At 36.8% G+C, this 20,521-nt stretch overlaps 1 protein-coding gene across 3 annotated transcripts in view; it reads right to left on the reverse strand.

Annotated features, from left to right (window-relative positions):
- The window catches only part of LOC122563241 (protein phosphatase 1 regulatory subunit 12B-like), a 282,450-nt gene that overhangs the window by 9,065 nt on the left and 252,864 nt on the right, over window positions 1–20,521 (reverse strand). For all 3 annotated transcript variants that reach the window (XM_043716857.1, XM_043716856.1, XM_043716858.1), the window contains 5 exons: window positions 15,538–15,554; window positions 11,251–11,398; window positions 6,935–7,039; window positions 6,766–6,816; window positions 5,761–5,811 (listed from right to left, as the gene is read on the reverse strand). In XM_043716857.1, coding sequence (XP_043572792.1) covers window positions 5,761–5,811; window positions 6,766–6,816; window positions 6,935–7,039; window positions 11,251–11,398; window positions 15,538–15,554 — 372 coding nt within the window. The remainder of the gene's footprint in view (window positions 1–5,760; window positions 5,812–6,765; window positions 6,817–6,934; window positions 7,040–11,250; window positions 11,399–15,537; window positions 15,555–20,521) is intronic.

The following is a 20,521-nucleotide window of genomic DNA, read 5'->3' on the forward strand; positions in this document are numbered from 1 at the left end:
ATCAGAAAACAAAGCTGAAACAAAATAACACTATTGAATTCATAAGACTATGTTAGAACAGGAATAAGCAGCATCAACTTCACGAGCAGGAGGGTTTGCCTAACATAAATATCAAACTATTATCCTTTTATTTATCACTTCCACTTTCAAATAATTCCAAAACATGCTTTGCTCTTTTGGTGAGCGCCAGTGAGCTGATCTATACTTCAACTGACAGCTAGACGCACAATGGCAGTCCAGAGAAAAGCTTGCTAAACCAAACTAACCTTCTCCTGTGTTCTGAATCATAATAACCTACTTGTTACCAACGTTTAGCCATAACTTCACATCCTAACAATAATCTCGATAGTCCATGATTCTTTTCTAAAAGTACTCAATTCGAGAGAAACTCAATGACCCATAATCTTCCAGTCTCCAGATTATCGGGAGACCAGAAACTGATGCAAAGGTGCATAAATTCTGTGGAAGTTCTACGATGAAGCATCCACGAAGTTTAAATGTGCGATGGGAAGTTCATGGGGAATGAGATAATGGTTCATTTTCTATCAGAGATACCTGCCATGTTATGTATGAAACCTAGAGCCATCTTTGGCCACCCCTTTATAACCTTCTTCTGGGTTGGCTTGCATTTTCTCTACACTCACTTTTAAGCCATTTCATTATTACATGCCTCTAACAGAAAGTCACATAAAGACAACAGTCACCCAGGAAGTTATAAATTCTAGTAACATTTCTGGCTATCAGCTGACAGTCTATTGATTCTCAAATTGGTCTGAAAAGTAAGAAATATCTTACCAATAAAAGTCTTAGCTCAGGAGCATGTTGAAAGTGTAATAATATTCCATTCATTCTACTCTATTTCCGTTATTCTTCACTTTAATCCCCCAATCTCAATTCTAACTCCTACATCAGATATCATGTTTTAATTTGCATATAAGAGGACAGTGAGGAACAGAAAATAAACTGATTGTATGTATGATATATGTTGAACAGTACCAACAACTTCAGATAAGTTAGTTGATTTGGAGGAATTTTCCAGTCACCAAAAAAAATCTGAAAATCCATGCAGGATTTTGTTTCAGCGACTGGAGGTGAAAACATAAATCCAGCATGCCACAGGAATCTGTGGAAACATGTTTTCCAAAACACATGATCAAAGGAAAATCAAAATGCATTTGCAATTGAACTAATAATATAAGTTATGCAAACTTTGAGTGCAAGGTACATTATTAAATTTGGATTGGGTTCAATCATTTTGAACCAGAATTAGAAATGTATGTCAAACAGATTAGGAAAATCTTCATCTAATAACCATTGTTAAACCCCATGTCCACCAAAGCATTTTTATCTGCCTGCTTGGAGGATGAGGCCTGCTACTAAAGCTTTAAAATAGTCTGTGCATACCATCATACTATTCAATTCATCAGGTAAGGTCAATATGAAGCAATTTCAACACCCAATTTTAGAGAATGTAAAGGTATTTCCTGCTTTTCCAAAGAATTCAGAGGTTAAATTATCTAGGGTTCATTCACCAACAATTACTACATTTTTCAGGACACTTTACAGGATGTTACAATCGCTCCTGGTCAAATTTTATGTCCAACAGTAATGCATTGTCACACCCCTGCGCACACGTTTTGGAATAAAAGCACACTTGCATTACATATAAAAATGCAGAAATTAGAATAGCTGGATATCATCTGAATTCTTTGAGTTCCCATTCCATTATGTGGAAAATTAATCAATACCACTAACCACTTATGTTTGGGTTTGGAAAAGCAAAACATTTAGTGGCACCACAGATTACAGCACCAAATGGAGTTTCAATTCATTATATCTGGGCCTTCAGTGAGAGGTTTCAAGCAGAAAATGCTTATTACAGACAAAGGGCTGAAATAATGGTGGTGGTGAGGTGAAAGAGGAAGTAAAACACCTTTGTAATTCTGGATACCCAGTGTGACAGGTAAGGGATTTTTTCAAACTATATAGTTATAAAATAAATTATTCTAATTACATATTCTTCATAAATTATACTGCAATGTCAGACAAGGATTCCAAAGAAAAGATGGCAATCTAACACATTCCACAGCAAAGCTTTAGGATTGAAAACTCAAGTTTAACCAGACATTAGTTTGCTTCAAATAGCACCTGCAAGGTATAGTAAAACAGGGTTGGCAGACAAATGGAAAGACCTGCTTGCATACAGGAGGAACAAGGTGGCATAAATTTAGCAGTGAAGTAGAGCTTTGCATGTTTGCCGTTTCCAGTTGTTCAGAGTAGCTCGAAGATTTCTCAAGGCCATATTTTCAGTCAGAAGATATTAATTTAATTGTTTAAGAGTATGATCCTGATGTATTAGGTTAAGGCTTCACAGAACAGATGACAGGAGTGACAAACTGAATCTAAACAGAGATAATGACAATGATATGAGGCACAAGCTGGCTATGATATATTGGGGAATGTTGCTTAAAGGGACGACAGTGGAAAGCCAATAGCAAACATTCAAAAAGAGCATGAGTGAACTGCAACAACTGTTCATCTCTGTCGGGCGCAAAAAGGAAAATGGGAAGGATGGCTAAACCACAGCTTATAAAGGAAACTGGAGACTGTATTAGATTAGAGAAGAATACAAATTGGCCAGAAAAAAAAGACCGGAGGAGTGGAAGCAGTTGAGATCAGTAAAGAAGGACAAACAGATTGATTAAGAAAGGAAAATAGAGGACTAGAGTGAGCTTGCAGAGAATGTAAAAAGGTGACTGTAAAAGTATCTATAGGTATGTGAACAGAAAAAGATTGAAAACAAGTATGAGTCTGTTACTGTCACAAACCGGGAAATTTATAATGAGGAAGTAAAGACATGGCTGACCAACTAAACACATACTTTGGTTCTGCGTTCACAAAGGAGGACATAAATAACATACCAGAAAGGCAGGGGAACACAGGGTTTAGTGAGAGGAAGGAACTGAAAACAATCAGTATTGGTAGAGAAATAATGCTGGAGAAATTAATGGGATTTAAGGCTAATCTATCCAGAGACCCTGATAACCTATTTCCCAGAATACTTAAGGAAGTGGCCCACGAAATAGTGGATTTTCCAAGATTCTATAGACTTTGGAATATTTCCTACAGATTGGAAGGTAGCTAATATAACGACCCTATTAAGGCGGCAGAAATCAAGGAATTATAGACTGATCAGCCTGACACTGGAAGTGGGGAAAATGCTAAAGTCTATCATAAAAGAATTAATAGCAGAAAACTTGGAAAATAGTGGCAGGGCTGAGTAGAATAAGCATGGATATGAGAAAGGGAAATTGTGCTTCACAAATCTATTGTAATTCTTTGAGGACATAACAAGTAGAGTTGATTGGGGCAAGGAATGTGGTTTATTTGGACTTTCAGAAGGGTTTCAAAGCATACTAAGATAGAAAACAGGGTTGGCAGACAGGGAACAATGAGTAGAAATAAACCACTTTTACAAATGGTAGGCAGAGACTAGTGGAATACTGCAGGAATCAGTGCAAGGACCCCAGCTTTTCACAATACATATTAATGATTTGGATGAGGCAACTAAATGTACTATCTCCAAATTTACAGATGACACAAAGCTGGGTGAGAGTGAGAGCTGTGAGGAAGATGCAGAGATGCCTCTGTGCGGTTTAAATAAGCAGGCAAATGCATGACAGATAAATGGATTAATTTGAGATTATCTACTTTGGTGGCTAAAGCAGGAAGGTAGATTCATCCACTGTTTCTAACTCGTTGCTCTGTTTGTTCAATGTTCAATGTTGGTTGAATAGAAATTATTCCTAACTAAATATTGGAGAAATTGAAGCTGCTGTTTTTGATCTCCTCCATTAACTGCATTCCTTGACTATTTCCAGCTCTTGCAAAAACCATCAGCTGAGCAACACATCTGTAATCTCAGTGTTATAGTGATCATGAAATTACTTTGATTACACATTTACACTATTGTATACATTCAACTATGTAACATTGCTAAAGTTCAACCCTAACTGTTGAAATCCACATTCACAACTTTGTTACCTCTAGACTTGACTATTTCAATGTACTCCTGGTCAATATATCAGCCACTTTTTACTTAAACTTGTGCTTACAAATTTTTATAAGCTCTTAGTTTGACAAATCTCCTTTAAAATCTTATCCTTGTTTTCAAATCCCACATAGCCTCAACTACATCACTGCAGCCTCCTTCAAATCCTATAAAAACCTTTGGAATCTGTGCTCCCCAAATTCTGACCAGCTGTCTTAAACCTAAGCTTTGGAATTTCCTTCCTAAACTTCTCCCTCCTAAGATACGGCTTAAAATCTCACTCTTGTGTTGCATCTTAAGATGCTTTTCAAAATATTTCCCTCGATATCTCTTAAGATGTTCCTCAAAGCATGTCTCTACAGATGTCTCCTACTATGGCTCAATATTGTGATTGATAATGTTTTTGTTAAGCATTTTAGGATCAATGTTCCCTGCAGTAACTTGAAATTTCTGGCACAAGTCTGTACTTTTTACTTATTGTATACAGACAGCAAGAAATAAAGTGCTTGTCTAACTTAAATGGCTCAAATAAATGCATGTTGCTTTGGGTGCATTATTTTATTAAAGACACTAAACATATCAACATTGGTATCATAGACTATCATAGACTATCGTAGCCATAATTATCTAACTTGTCAGCTGTTAAATAATGTACATGAATTGGCTTGCCAAATGTATCATTAGGTAAAATAGAATTAGTTTACAGCTCTGTTTGGGGTATGCAATGGTGGCAGTTCCATGCTAATGTTGTGTGGGGAGAATCTCAAAGAATGGAACAGAGCAAGTTTTGAAGGTGGTGAGAAAGATACCAGCAGAGTTAACGCAGAAGGTTATGAGAAGTCGTTTGTGTACTTGCTCAGAGACTATTCAGAATCAAGGATGTCCTGATCTGGAGTCACAAGCAGAAAGTGAGAGTGGGGCCTGCGTTTGGCATGAAAATTCTAAATGCATGAGGAATTAAAACCATCAGATAATAAAGCCTGGGGAAATGATCTGTAGTGGAATTCTCAAAAATACAAAAAGCTCTAGAAGTGCCAGTCTGTGAAACTGAGGAGCATCAAAAAGGATTCATAACCGCAATGTAACAATCTGGTTTGGATCCAGGATAAATTAAAATATCCTCAAGATGCTGTACTGTAAAGAAGAACACATTATTTGTTTAATTTGTTACAGTAAAAGTTGTGTGTAAAATATGAAATCGTGCAGGGTAATTTCTCCGTTTATAACTAGGAGTTTAAATTTCTTTTTAAAAATGAATGATTGCTCTCTGATCAGTTAGAGTACTCAATTGAAGAACATCAAGAATAGTAAAAACACAAATCATAACTATATTTCTGATTCCTCTCTACTAAATGAATATTTATTTCTGGGTTTTGAGTTGGGATAGTAATTCCACCTGTTATTGCCCTGCTTTGGAACAGTGAAAGAATCATTCCTGTGATTTTCCTGTTAGACTGGTTTTAGCCACATAATGACATTGGATGGAAAAATTCTATCAGGTTAAATGGGAAAACCATAATTTTCAGGAATCTAGGTTAACAGAAGTTAGTATTACACCTCAGGAGGCAAAAGAGCGTAATGAACACTTGACATCAATATTAAAGCATGCAATTCCCATAATTTTTCCTCACAGGGAACTATACTTCATGATTATTCACAAGATCTGCAATTCATGTTTGTATAATGAATAAATAAAACCACAACCATACCTTCAACTCTTCCTCCATTTCAGAAACCTTCCTTTCCAAAGCACGTTTTTCCTGTCAAAGACCAATTATATCTATGTTAAAATACTAAAGACAGTTGAGCATTCCCAGCTATAACTTCTAAATGCATGTTTTATTCCAAGTTTTTCTCTTGCTCTTGAAGTCAAAGTACAATTTTAGAAAATTAATTAATCATGATAGGTTCAGTCAGATAGCATTCAGAAGGTAATGAAGTCCAGAAAAGCACAATCTGAAGAACAATGCCTAGTGACAAAGTAAATTGGAGAAACATCTATTGATGGAGAATTGAAGGATATCTGGAAATTTTACCATGGCTGCGGATAAAAGGCATGAACTAAACAACTGGCATCAGATTAAAATTTAATATTTCAAGGACGACAACAACTTTTCAAACTGCCCATGTTTAATCTTCCTTTTTGTACTGGACAGCATTCGCTTTTAAACTTTATACGTCTCTTTGCTTGGACATTTGATACCATGACTCACTATTTCTCTTGGGTTAGTAAGGAATTAAATTCTTCTTTCTTTCATTCAAGTAAACCTTGTATTTGGTTTAATTTTGATTGTAATATATTTTATTTGAAGTATTATATACCTGCATGCTGAGAAGAGTTTAAAATATTTGCTACAGACTACATGGGGTGTTAGATAGTGGGAAACTGAATCGTCCCTCCTTACATGTTTGAAACACAATAAGGGAGATGTGTAGAATAATTCATGCAACTACTTTGTCATGCTCAACAAAAAGCTTATAAAGTTTTGACAGATTGCAGAAGTGATGGGTAATCTGGCTTTTAATCAGATACAATAAGGCTTTTGTTGCATCTCACCTGAAAAGCTATTGTCACTACAATTATAAAGAATGACTTAAAGTAGCTGGAAATTTAAGATGTTGATAAACTCTCTCATAATGAACAGATTTTTATCCAAGTAATTCTATGCTTAGACATTCATGGTGATTATAGGGGTGGGGATAACAAAACATACCCTTTTCTCCATCTCCAACATTGAAGACTTATCAGAAATCCGATCTTGTTTCTGAAATGCACAAATGTCAACATTAGTTGGTGCTAAATTATCAACAGAAACTTTCCATAGCACAGGATTTAAAGTGAAAAATACAACTCCATGAAAATCTCTTGCAATCTCTCTGAACCTGTGAAGCTCTCTCCAGTTGTGTTTTTACTTCAGCAAGTTCCAGCTGTGCCTCCTGCAGTTTGGCTTTAAGTTTCTCATTTTCAGTCAAGGCCTCTTCATATAACTGTAAAACAAAATCAATGATTAAAACAGCTATATTTTCTGAATTTTAACGCAAGCAATAAACTTCATCCACATACATAGTACATTTACACCATTTTAAATTGCATGTTTTTTTAAAAACACAAAGTTTGCAGCTGTAATTATTTCAAAGGTAATAGGATGGAATTGCTACATTTAATAGGAAGAACTTATCCCACCCAGCCTATCGTTAGTGCAGGTTTTAATTTAAAACTTGCGACTTACAGAAAACATTCACTGGTGAGTATGGGGGACCAATCTACACTATCTAGGAATAACTTAGGAAGTGAATTATGGCTTTGAATTAATCAGCTTGTCTACTTGAAAATCATGACTGCAATCTTCCTGGTAGATGGGCTATCTGACTGTCAGAGTTTATTGACAGGAACTGGATTTCTATTTTAAAGTTAATAATAGAAAAGAAACTACACATAATGAAAACTAAGTTCATGGATCAGAGAAAAGCTGATATTAAAGGGCTGAGAAGGGAACTTGGGGAAAACAAAATAGGCAACACTTTGACAAACAACCAAGAACATCAACATTAGGAAACATTATAAATAAAGTGTTCATAGTGCGGGAAGATATGTTCCACGAAAAGAATCAATTAAACGCTCTAGGACTCCATGCATGAATAAAGACTAAACAAATAACTGAGAGTTCAGAAAAAGGCAGAGATTAAGCACACAGACAGCAAGTGAGTATGTGAGAATGGCGAATACAAAAAGATTAGGTGATTTAAAAAGGTGAAGTGGAAGTATTAAATTACTCAAGAAAGTAAAACACAAAAAAGCAAACTATTTTACAGACACCTCAATTTTAAAAACTCTGGTATTGGAAAAGGGTAATTAAGAGATAAAAAGGATAATGTGACATGAAATGAAACGCAGAGACAGCAAAAGTGTTAATAACTTTGCTTCAGTCCTGAGTTGGTTTGGTCAGTTGGCTGGACAACTGGTTTGAAATGCAGGGTAATGCCAAAAATATGTGCTCAATTCCTGCAGTGGACGAGGTTACCATGAAGGACTCGCCTTCTCAATCTCTCCCCTCTTCTTGGGTCTGGTGACATTAAGACCAAACTCACCACTTGTCGTCTCTCCCTATTAAGAACAGCCTTGTGGTTCTGCTAGGATTACAGCAAGTTCACCTTTTTTTTGAACCAGAAAATAGAACAGATCAACGTGACACTGAATAATAAGATGAATAATGAGGTTAAAGGCACTTAAAATTATAAAAGGGACTATATCAAATAAACTAATCAAATTCAGGGTAAAACATTTGGTCCAGACAGACTGCATTCACTTAATTTAGACAATACTGCATAGAAAAAGAAAATTGTACCAGAATACTGTAAGCCAACAAAATAACTCCTCTATTTAAAAACAAAAGGGATAGCAGATGTTCAATAAAATATAGACTAGTAGGCTGAACACTACTGGTAAAACAAAAGAAATTCTTAATAAAGGTGAATCAAAGAATACTGAGCAATGATGTTATCGAATGCTGGTCCGAATTTTCAAAAGGAAAACAAAACGTTTGACTAATCTTACTGAACTTTCTAGTGTGTAGACAGTGGTAACGGAATAGGTGTAATTTATCAGAATTCTCAAAAGGCTGTCCATAAGAGACCCAAAAATAGAATGATGAATAAGGTAAGAGAATATGGAGTCTGGGACAGAACAGAATGCTATTTGCTCTCAAGAAAGAAATAGGAGAATGAGGTGTAGTAATTCAATATGGCAGAGGTAAGAAATGGTGTGCCACAAGCATCAGTACAGGGATCACTGCTTTTCATAATTTACATTAGAGTTTTGCTTAAAAGTAAAATATTTTGTTGAAGCCTTTTGTGTTGTACTCATCAGTACAAATGTTGCCTTTGCCCTTGAATTGATATCCTTGCAAATTGTCCTGATTAATGCAAAATGAACAAACTTGTACTTTTATATAGAAATACTCAATTTGTATTGATATGATGATAAAATATTCAAAGTTAGCTTGTAAAAAAACTAATGGCATGAAGACTTTCTTACTTGCACAGAGGAAGGAAAGAGGGATAGGAAAAGTTTAGAGAGAAGGAAAGATAAAACGTGCACACTTTCAATGAAAAGAATGGATAGAGATATTGGGATGACTTAACTGAAATTGGCTGTGTCAATTTTGGTGAGTTTCATGGAGGGTTTCTCTCTGCAAAGCCTAGTGAGATTTCTCAAACTTGCCTTCTTACCTACACATCATGCCATTATGGTGCCCCATAGGCAGAATTAGTCACCACTACCTGGATATCTCAGGATCTCTGGTATCATATTTAAAAGGCTGTTGTGCACTATGTCAAGTGTTAGCAGTCCACAGCTACCCTGCACAGTTCATGTTATTTGTCCTAGACAGGTAATCTCTCTGACTTTCATGTTGAGGAATTGTAGCCATCCAGTTTTAATTGGCACTTGGGAGAATGGGAAACTTCATATTAATGATGTTAGATTAATTAATAATGAGATGTCAATGAATAATACACACAGATATGCCTCTCACTGCTCACTGGTGAGAATCTCATCTTGTTGCTCAACACTTGGCTGGAAAACAAAATTTTCTGTTTGCAATGTTGAGAAGCTCCTTGCTGGCCATGTTAATCTATTTTCCTAACTTTCTTGTCAATGTCCACTTTGTTCAATGCCTGGGTAGATTCAAACCATAGATTTTTTTTAAAAAACAAAGCTTTTTTTGTCAGGATATACAGTTGAGCAGATGTTTCATAACAACATTGTAAGAGAAGAACGATTCATTACTTGAATGGATTGTTAAGGGCCATGCCTATTTTAAGCTCTTTGAAAAGAACACTTCTTCCACTAAACCGCAAGCAAATTTGGGTGATTTATATCTGTTTACAAATGGAATACTCAGCAAATCGACTGTTGTTACTATATATGGAATTAAAGGAGCAATTACATTTAAGATGGAGCTAGCACAAACCACAAAATGATTGAAGCAATGCATATGTATATTTGTGCAATAAAATAAACATTTTAAATTACTTGCAGACTTCTCTAAAGATTCCCAATTTTCAGATGATTTAGCCATCATAAATTATTACTGAACTTTTTTCGAAAATATCCTCAGTTTTATTTCTTCATTTTGATTTGAAGGATACCATTAATGCACTTATTATACACCACACAATGTTACCCATTGACAACTGGGATTTGGTCCAAAACAATAGACCTAAATTTCCATTCTCAGTCCTTTAAATCTAGAACAGAAAAGCACATTTCTCTGGTCCATGGTGAGAATCCGATCATCCAGAAGTTGGCTCCGAAACAGTCAAAATATTTTCAGATTTATTCCTGACTAGTAGTCACATGAGTGCAATACAGGATATTTTTCCCCTGGTACAATTCAAGTCATATTAGGTCATTTCTACAACAGACACGATGGAGAAAATGCTGTTTGTCAGCAAAGTTTCAATTTAAAATGAGATATTTTTCAAGCCTTGCAACAAAACTACTAGCACAATTACAAAGTAACATAATGTTTTAACAAAAAGCATGCAGAGAATCTCACAGGTCACCACTTAGGGCATTCTCAAAAGGAATTCAGAACAAAGCAAATGATACTTTCAAAATTGAGACATTACAAAATTAAAATTAACACGGATTGGAACCTCACACTAACCAAGGCTTTTTGCTGAACAAATACAACCCAACATTTGCTTCCTTATTCATTGCACCATTAATTTGAACCATCATGCCTGAGAGCTTCTAAGATTTAATGACTTTTTCTATAAAGTACAAACACAGACACTTTAAAAGGATTGAGTGAGGACATGTCCCCAACATCAACTTCTTCCATTAATTTGGTTTTGCTATGAGTAAACCTTACATGGTAAAAGGAGAAATCAAGAATTTTCAGCAAGATGCAATTTTGTAGTCTTTCCGTTTCTCAAAGAAAGAAATATGTAGAATTATAGAATGTTATATTCTAACTGCAAAACACAAATTCCCCAAAAAAATGGTGGAGCTGGGTTTAGAAAGGGCAAGAGAGAGCCTCTGTATAGGAATGAGCAACAGGATAAAGCCCAAGGCCAAGATAAAGACAAACAACTTAGTTTTATATGAAAAAAATTGTCATATACATATCTGAGTCTATAAATCATTATGAATCTGATATCAACACACACCCCTACCCAAAAAAATCACCGACCTTCTTGTAATCCTTTACATTGTCTTCCTGTTCTACTTTACTAAGGGATGACAGTCGATGCTCCCTACGCGTGTACGAACTGGTTCGACTTAATAAGCGGTCACTGTAACTGTCAGTTGATGAAGAATTTGATGATCCTGAATCCAACCTAAACATAAAAGCCATAATTAAACAACATTACATATTTGAACACGCAATATGCAGCCACTAACCGATTTTTCATTAATGCAGCTGGTAAATCAAATGTCTACATTAAGTAATGCTATGGTCGCAGCATTTCAAAACAGTTAACACATTTCAAAAATGGTCAATAAAGTTCTAATATTACAAAATGTTCCAAAATGTTTCTCTATATTAGAACAAATATAACACCAGTCCAATGAAGGTGGTGCAGATCAAATAAAAATCATCAGTAGGCCACAAGCTCTCAATCCTGCTCTGCCATTAAATAAGTTGTGACTGATCAAATCCTGCCTTCAATTTCAATTTCCTTCCTGTCTCTGCCTCCTCCAATAATCCTCAATTCCCCCACAGATAAAAAAAAAGATTGGTGTGATTCAGTCTTGAATGCATTCAATGACTCATCCTTCACTGCTTTGTAAGAAAATTCCACACTAACAACACTCTGAGAAAAAAAATTCCTAATCTACTTTAAATGAAAGACCTCTTCAAACCTGCTCCCTCACACCTGAGTTATAGACTTCCCACAAAGGGAAATATCCTTTCAGCATTCATGTTATCAAGCCAACACAGAATCTTGTATGCATCGAAAAGATCACCTCCCGTGTTCCTCAAAGCTTCAACAAGTATAGGTCCAACCTCCTCAACTTTTCCTCAATTCAATTGCTGCATTACCTGGAGAAGCTTCTCTGGGCTTTCTCCATATGTCCTTCCTTAAATAAGAAGACCTTTTGATTCTTAGCTTGACAGTTTTAACCTGAGTTGTCAAATCAATCTTAAACATCACATTGTGGGTATCATTGACGTCATTTTGGCTTAGCAGTTTCTGTTACATTGCCAAGAAAAGTAATTGGCAAAGGAAGTGTCTGATTTGCTTGCCTGATTCCTCCAAGCCCTCTACTTAGCTCAGTGAGATATTTGTTTCTGATCACCTTTTGCAATAATTCACCACTAGCCAGTCTCCAGAGGTAATGGCCATTAACAACTGTCTTCCAATTGTCAGTGTCAGTACTGCTAGTTTTATTTTTCATTTGCAGGTGGCCCTCTTTTGGAGGTATGGATTCTTAGGAAAATGTGAGTGGCCAGTTCAATACACCGGTCATTAGGCATTTGGCCATCATTTACTCCATAAATGCGGCCAAACCAGTACAGGTGTCTAAAATGGCTTAGAATTATGTAAACTGATAGAATAAACACAATCTAGGAGGAATTGTTCATCTCGTCCTACCACAAGATGCACAGTGTGACTATGAGGCAGTAAAGATGAAATCCGCTCTGTTTCCTCTCTTGCCAAGCATACATAGTCCAAGTCTCATCATTATATAGGAGTGCACTGAAGACTGACGTTTGGTACATTGTTTGGTTCTGTCTTTCTGGTTGCTTGTCAGTCTACTCTCAAAACTGTACACTAAACATGATCTCACCAAAACCTTGGGCCAACAGATGGATTTTTAGTAGCAACTTGAAGGAAGAAAACAAGTTATTGATCATATAACATATACAGAGAAACTTAAGTAGCGAATTTGTGAGGTTAAAACCTAGGAAGCCAAAGTGATGGCCACCAATGGTGGAGTGAGGAAGCTTAAAATGCTGGAGTTAGAGGGAAAAGCAAATCAGGGTAGGATTTATAATTTAATTGTAAGGTCCTGGGGAGTGTTGCTGAACAAAGAGACTTTGGAGTGCAGGTTCATTGTTCCTTGAAAGTGGAGTCCCAGGTAGATAGGACAGTGAAGGCTGCATTTGGTATGCTTGCATTTATTGGACACTGATAAGACCACTTCTAGAATTCTGCATGCAATTCTGGTCTCCCTGATATAGGAAAGATGTTGTGAAACTTGAAATGGCTCAGAAAAGATTTACAAGCATGTTGACATGGTTGGAGGGTTTCAGCTATGGGGGAAGAGGCTGAATAGGCTGGGGCTATTTTCCCTGGAGCTTTGGAGGCGAAAGGGTGACCTTAAAAGTTTATAAAATCATGACAGGCATGGATAGAGTGAACATCCAAGGTATTTTCCCCAGGGTTGGGGAGTTCAAAACTAGAGGGCATAGGTTTAGGGTGAGAGGGGCAAGATTTAAAAATGGACCTAAGGAGTAACTGTTTCGCGCAGAGGGTGGTGCGTGTATGAAATGAGCTGCCAGAGGAAGTGACGGAGGCTGGTATAATCACTACATTTAAAAGGCATCTGGATGGGTAGGTGAATAGGATGGGTTTAGAGGAATATGGGCCAAATGGATGAGTTGGACCAAAGGGTCTGTTTCCGTGCTGTACAGAGGAGAGTCTAGGAGATGACAAAAATGAAGAGATGGGCAGCAGCAAAGAAAAGATTGAAATCCAGAATAAAAACATTAAAATCCTGATACGGCTTGATCAGAAATCTATGTAGGTCAATAAACCGTGGATGTTCTCTAGCTTTTCAGGTAGCATGCTGCAGATCTGGCAGGAATGCATTGGAATATTTAAGTTTCATGATAAAAAAAGACATGAACAACTAACATCATATGGTTAAAGACAGAAAAAACATTATGAAGTGGAATTAGTTGCTTGGTAGTGCTGTTGAAGTATAACTGTTGAAGCTTTTCATCTTATACTGTCTGGGATGGAAGAACACTGAATTTCAAATGGAACAATGATTTATACTGTATGAGAAAAGGTTACAGACTGGTTTTGGAAGACAAAAAGTTTCAGCAACCTTTTTGCAGCAGTTCTGAAGCAGAATAGGTAGTCTCAGTAATGGCATCAAAATGTGTGGGTGCAGGCTCATGTCAGGGTCAAACATGACACCATGCTGGTAAATATCCAATTGATCTCAGGCAGCTGTCAGGCATCAGAGGGATGGAGTTGGTGGCTAGCGAAGAAAGCTTTGAGAAAAGGCTGAAGACAATGGCTTCAATCTGTGCAACATTTAGTTGAGGGAAATTTCTGCTCATTCAGTGCTGCTTCAGAATAGAAGGGGAGTCAAGAGCTGATGCCATTAATATAACACAACTCACCAAATATATACACTACTCTAACTCTGACTTCTTGTGCATCCTGACTTTAATCATTTTTTTTGCTTGGTTTTTGGTCAAGTAACCTCATTGCACTTTTTGATTCAATGTCACATTTTGTTTTCTTAATGCTCTTGAAACACTTCAGGATGTTTTATTATATTAAAATTGCAATAGAAGTACACATTTTTTTTGAGATGGGTTTAATGGACAAGATGAACTTTGAGGGGACATGGGGGAGATAGGAAAAGAAACTGCAGAAAGTTGAAAGGTTACGTGTTTAGGGCAGGACAAGGAATGAGTTGCGAGGAAATTTAGAACAGTAGGCTAGCAGAAATACATGGCTAGAATGGTCCTGATCTTGGTGATAAAGAAATCTGTGAGTTCCTCAAAATTTTTGTGGAAGCAGAGGATGAGGAAAGCAGTCTAGAAGGCTTTGAGAAGATGGCTTGCAATACAGAAAAGAAGCTGGATTTATCTTTATATTCTAGGATGCTTCTGGAACAGTGAGCAGTTTTAGCAAATGAAAGGACGACTTGACAACACTTTGTGAACACTATGAATGACTAAACCAGTTAGTACATACAAAATGAACAAACTCATTATTGAAGGAACCCTTCTTGTGATAGATCAGATATTTATCAGATTCGTACATTGGCTTGTACAAGGAAACAAAATGCTGAATCACTGATCCTACAAATAATTTACGGCACATCCAAATGCTTGAGATGTCCATGCAATTTGCAATGGTTTCCATTCAATCTATGTTGAGATGGACACACTGAAAGCAATATATAAATATCTGGTTGGTCAGTATTTATAGACCCAAGGTTTGGACCTTGTCAAATATTTTACCAACAGACCATATTGGATAATTTTAAATTAACTATAAATATACTGTGACCAATTATTCAACAGTTCTTTCAACAACATAGCATTGTTTAAAAAACAGATCCCAAAAATCATTTGTTAACAAATCATTCAATAAAAAAAAGCAGATAACTAAAATACTATTTATACAGCACATGTAAAAAAAGTGAATAATAATACAAAATAAGCCATTTTACTTATTGAACACAAATGTAGTTCGTATGCAATACAACATGACAAGGTTCTTACCTGCTGATTCGATCATGCTGAAAAAAAGAGAAAAAAAAAAGCCTTTTAGGATGTTGAGGGATCCAGGCTAGTAATTTTGGGTTGTAATTACACGTTGTATGCAAGAGAATAGTTTCTGTCTGTGCTTACAAGCAACATTATAAAATATGTGCAACATTACCCTGGAGAAAGAGCACCTTCCATTTACTTGCTACTGATGCAGCTTAATGAGACCTGTCCTGCTGTATCTTTTGGTTAAAAAACAACTGCCTCAATGATGTGCATGATAGATCAATGTTTGGAAGGTTGTCAGTAAGCTTGCCTTTCTGGAAATGCTTTGGGAATAGACTTGCAGGCAGAAACAAATTTTACAGGCTTTCAACTGGACTAGCAGCATGGTAATGCCAGACAGGAAAGGAATTGGTTAAGTTACCATTACTTATTGCTTTTTGCCACAGGACTAAACACAGCAGCAACTCAAAATAAAATACAATCTCTCAGCTGGGAGATAGAAACAATGTGAAGTGAGAGACAACTTGCAGCAAAAACATTTGCTTTTTGTTTATATTGCTGTCAAGTACTTGTCAAATTCTGATCATGTTTCACTGTAAAACTATGTTGTTTTATATTTATGCAAAAATTCAAACTATTTTCATTAGCTTATGAAATAACTAAGCCACACAGACAATGTGAAAACAAACTAGTTCTGTTAAAGTTTTAGCAAGTGCAGTAAAATCAGCCCCCTTGGCATACAGAAGAAAATGCCAAGTTGCCCACTCAATCACAACCATATAAGCGCCACTGAAAGTACAGGTATATGCACTCGATAGAAAAAAACTAGCAATCTCGATAATGAAGCTTACTGCGGTCAAAGTTCTCACATGAACTGCATTGAAGACAAAATTTAGCACAGGAAACTGATTCTCCAGTCAATACTGTTTTCATAGAAAGCACTTTCACCTCTATATAACCAGTCAGGAACTAAAACGCATTGTAGTTATTATTGGCAAGCAAAGGATAATGACTTACAAGATCATGCATGCACTGTTGCAATGCTTTTACACTATTATGGGATCTTCCACTAAAATACCATGTCAATAACAAGTTAAATTATACACAAGACATCTGAAGTCATTGAAGGTATTTTAAGTTGCTACATTTTAGTTTTGAATTTTCTACTTTTTAATCTAGTGCAAAGTTAGTATTTACCACAAAGCATCTAAAGGTCTAGCAGTATGATACAATCTGAGGAAAATACTACATCTGGCTTTAGAATTACTGAATGTAAAGATATTATGCTGATATATATACGAACAGCTAGCAACTTCAGGAAATGGTCAGAAGGTGGAAATGTTTCCACCATCAGCTATTCTGACGGAATTTAATTCACAATGGAGGTTAACACTGTTTCTTTCCACAGGTGCTGCTTGATCTGCGAATATTTCCATGTTTTGCTTCTTTTAGAGTTTTGACATATGCAGTAATTCTTTTTTAAAAATCAGGACACTAATTAAGACTTACATTTCTACCATAAAAATACAACTCATGTTGCAAAAGGAGCTACAACGATTCAGAAAAATTCTGAATAATAGAAATTATACAGAAAGACATTTCACTTTAACAACAGTTTGAATTCAAATTACAAAGTAGATTACTCATTCTGATAATTTTCACCATTGGCACATTCTAATCTTCACTCCTACACTCTGACTCAGTATATGAAATAGTCTTAACTATACAAGGTCAGTTTTCTGTAATTCAGGCTTTAGTTAATTTGGTAGACTGGTAACTCTGTTCAATTAGCTTTATACAGTTCATTTCAAAACAAATTTGAACAAGGTATTTCTGTAACAAGCTTCATATCACATGACACCAGATTATACCTAACTGGTTTATCTGAAAACACTAGCTTTCGAAGTGCTGCACAATCACCAGGTGTTAGTGTGAGAAGAAGACCTCAGACACAGAATTAAGGAGGAAAAGACCAAAGAGTCATACAACTCATTGGGAATGATTTTTGATCTTGTCCAAAACTGATGACTCCACATCACGTTTCACATCAGTTATTTGCAATAGAAAATGCTAATGACGGTCTACAAATTTTGTGTTGCAGACGTTTCGTCCCCTGTCGAGATGACATCCTCAGTGCTTGGGAGCCTCCTGTGAAGCACTTCGGTGATGTTTCCTCCGGCATTTATAGTGGTTTGAATCTGCCGCTTCCGGTTGTCAGTTCCAGCTGTCCGTTGCAGTAGTCGGTATATTGGGTCCAGGTCGATGTGCTTATTGATTGAATCTGTGGATGAGTGCCATGCCTCTAGGAATTCCCTGGCTGTTCTCTGTTTGGCTCATTTGCAAAACCAATGTAGTGTACAAAATTCCATGCAAGGACTGCACAAAACACTACATAGGACAAACGGGAAGACAGCTAACAATCCGCATCCATGAACACCAACTAGCCACGAAACGACACAATCAGCTATCCTTAGTAGCCACACACGCAGATGACAAGCAACATGAATTCGACAGGGACAACACTTCTATTATAGGACAGGCCAAACAGAGAACAGCCAGGGAATTCCTAGAGGCATGGCACTCATTCACAGATTCAATCAATAAGCACATCGACCTGGACCCAATATACCGACCACTGCAGCGGACAGCTGGAACTGACAACTGGAAGCGGCAGATTCAAACCACTATAAATGCTGGAGGAAACATCACCGAAGCGCTTCACAGGAGGCTCCCAAGCACTGAGGATGTCACCTCGACAGGGACGAAACGTCTGCAACACAAATTCCCAGCTCGGCGAACAGAACCACAACAACGAGCAACCGATCTACAAATCTTGTCACAAACTTTGGACAGTCTACAAACTTTTGCAGAAAGTTATACTAATCAACATTATTCCTTAAACCTATTTGCTGTTTCAAACAAAAGTTTATTCACATTAGTAAATATAGATACTAGCCAATAAACAGGATTTAAAGGATTTGTATCAGTAAACCTCCAAGACTTCTTCACAAAGGGCATACTAGTACTGTGAACTGAATTGTTCATTTGTAGTTAAGGCTCAAAATAATAGCTTTCTATGCCCCAAATATTGGTCTGTCATCAGTGTTGTTTAAACAGATGTTCTTAAAAAGTGAGCAAATAACAAATATCATATATTAGGCATATACGTTTTTGCCTAAAAACACATTCAATTTCTTGAAATTTACTTCTAAACAATGCACAAAGAAGAAAATTACACTATAAAAGTATGAATGCATTCACAAATGCAACTCAAAATAGTACAAGGTCACAACGTATCAGAAAGGTTTGGCTTTGTCGATTACATGAAGGAACAAACTATAAACTTAATGGATGTGCGAGGTCAGTCTGAATATTTGTGGTCTCTACATTGGTGAGACGAATTGCTGACTGGGTGATCACTTGTAGAATACCCACATTTTGTCTGCAAAAATGACCCTGAACTTCTGGTTGCCTGCCACTGCGACACACCATCATGTTCCTTGGCCAATATCTCTCTCAGGCTTGCTGCAGTGCTCCAGCGAAGTTTAGTGCAAGCTGAAAGAGTCCTGGGACTCTTCTGGACTCATACAGTGTTCAATAATTTTAAAGCCTATGCACCTTCTCCCATGTCCTTAACTCCACACACCAGGCCTTGTCATCACATGGGTTACTCCCACGAACAACTCATTGTCAGCTATTAATGGTTCCTATTAGCAGCTATTCATTCTCCCAGACTGACCTTCACCCATTCCTTTATTCTGCCCAATTGTTTTTTTCTCTCTCTCTCTGGGCTCCATTCCCATGCATCGTTTACTCCTCCTCCCACCCCCAGCTTTTCTTTAGCAAATATACCAAACATTTCCAAGCAATTAGCAGTTCTGAAGAAGGATCACTGCTCCCTGCTTTCTCACCACAGATGCTGCCAGAGCTGTGTTTTTTCAGTAACTTCTACTCCCCCCCTTGCCTCCACCACCCGAGTCTGAATACTTGTTACATCCAAGAAAGAAGGTGAAAGTCAAAGACAGGAGGGGGAGTGGTGTTGGTGGTTGAGTGTGGTGTGGCGAGGTGGTTGGATTAATAGTAACAAGAATAGAGAGTAAAAGAGCTTCAATATAAAAATCCTAAAATCTAAGAGTTTACTGTAATGAGCAGCATACCGAATAGTTCTAACATACTGTTTAAAAATAAATCAATTAGCATTCTCAGGATAAATGTTGCTAATTTTTCCGCTTTTTTCTTTCTTTAGTGTGCCAAGATCATGGGAAGTAATGATATTTTGAAAAGCAATGAGCAAAACACTTACACAGCACAAAAACAGGTCATTCAACCAAGAACATTCATGCAGTGTTTATGTCTCACACAAATCTCCACCCATTCCATCTGACCTCATCAACAAATCCTCACATTCCTTTGTTTCTTGTGAGCTAATGAAGTTTCCCAGAATCCATCTGAGACAGTAGGAAGAGAAAGACATTTGTGCAAAGTAAGAATAACACCTGAAGTTCCTATCCTGATAAAGAATAAAATAACAGTGTGGAAAAATAACCTTTTGGGGAAAAAAAAGGTTATTTGTAAAATAGAGGAAAATTCTATTTAGAACTACAGTACTAAGTGTAAACAAATTTCTACAGTTGACTAAAACCAGTTATGTACCAGGCAGAGAGGTCATTCGTAATTTTTTTAAAAATGAACCAAAAATCAGTTACACATTTACCAACATTTTTGGAGCATTTCAAATACATAACCATATCAATTGCTGTTTGTTTATTTCAACTTCTAATGTGAAAAACAAGAATCAACATTTGTTTCACTATAATACTATAATAGTGGGCGGCACGGTGGCACAGTGGTTAGCACTGCTGCTTCGCAGCGCCAGAGACCCGGGTTCAATTCCCGACTCAGGCGACTGACTGTGTGGAGTTTGCACGTTCTCCCCGTGTCTGCGTGGGTTTCCTCCGGGTGCTCCGGTTTCCTCCCACAGTCCAAAGATGTG

This window comes from Chiloscyllium plagiosum, chromosome 26 (genome assembly GCF_004010195.1).
Source record: "Chiloscyllium plagiosum isolate BGI_BamShark_2017 chromosome 26, ASM401019v2, whole genome shotgun sequence".
NCBI lineage: Eukaryota > Metazoa > Chordata > Chondrichthyes > Orectolobiformes > Hemiscylliidae > Chiloscyllium > Chiloscyllium plagiosum.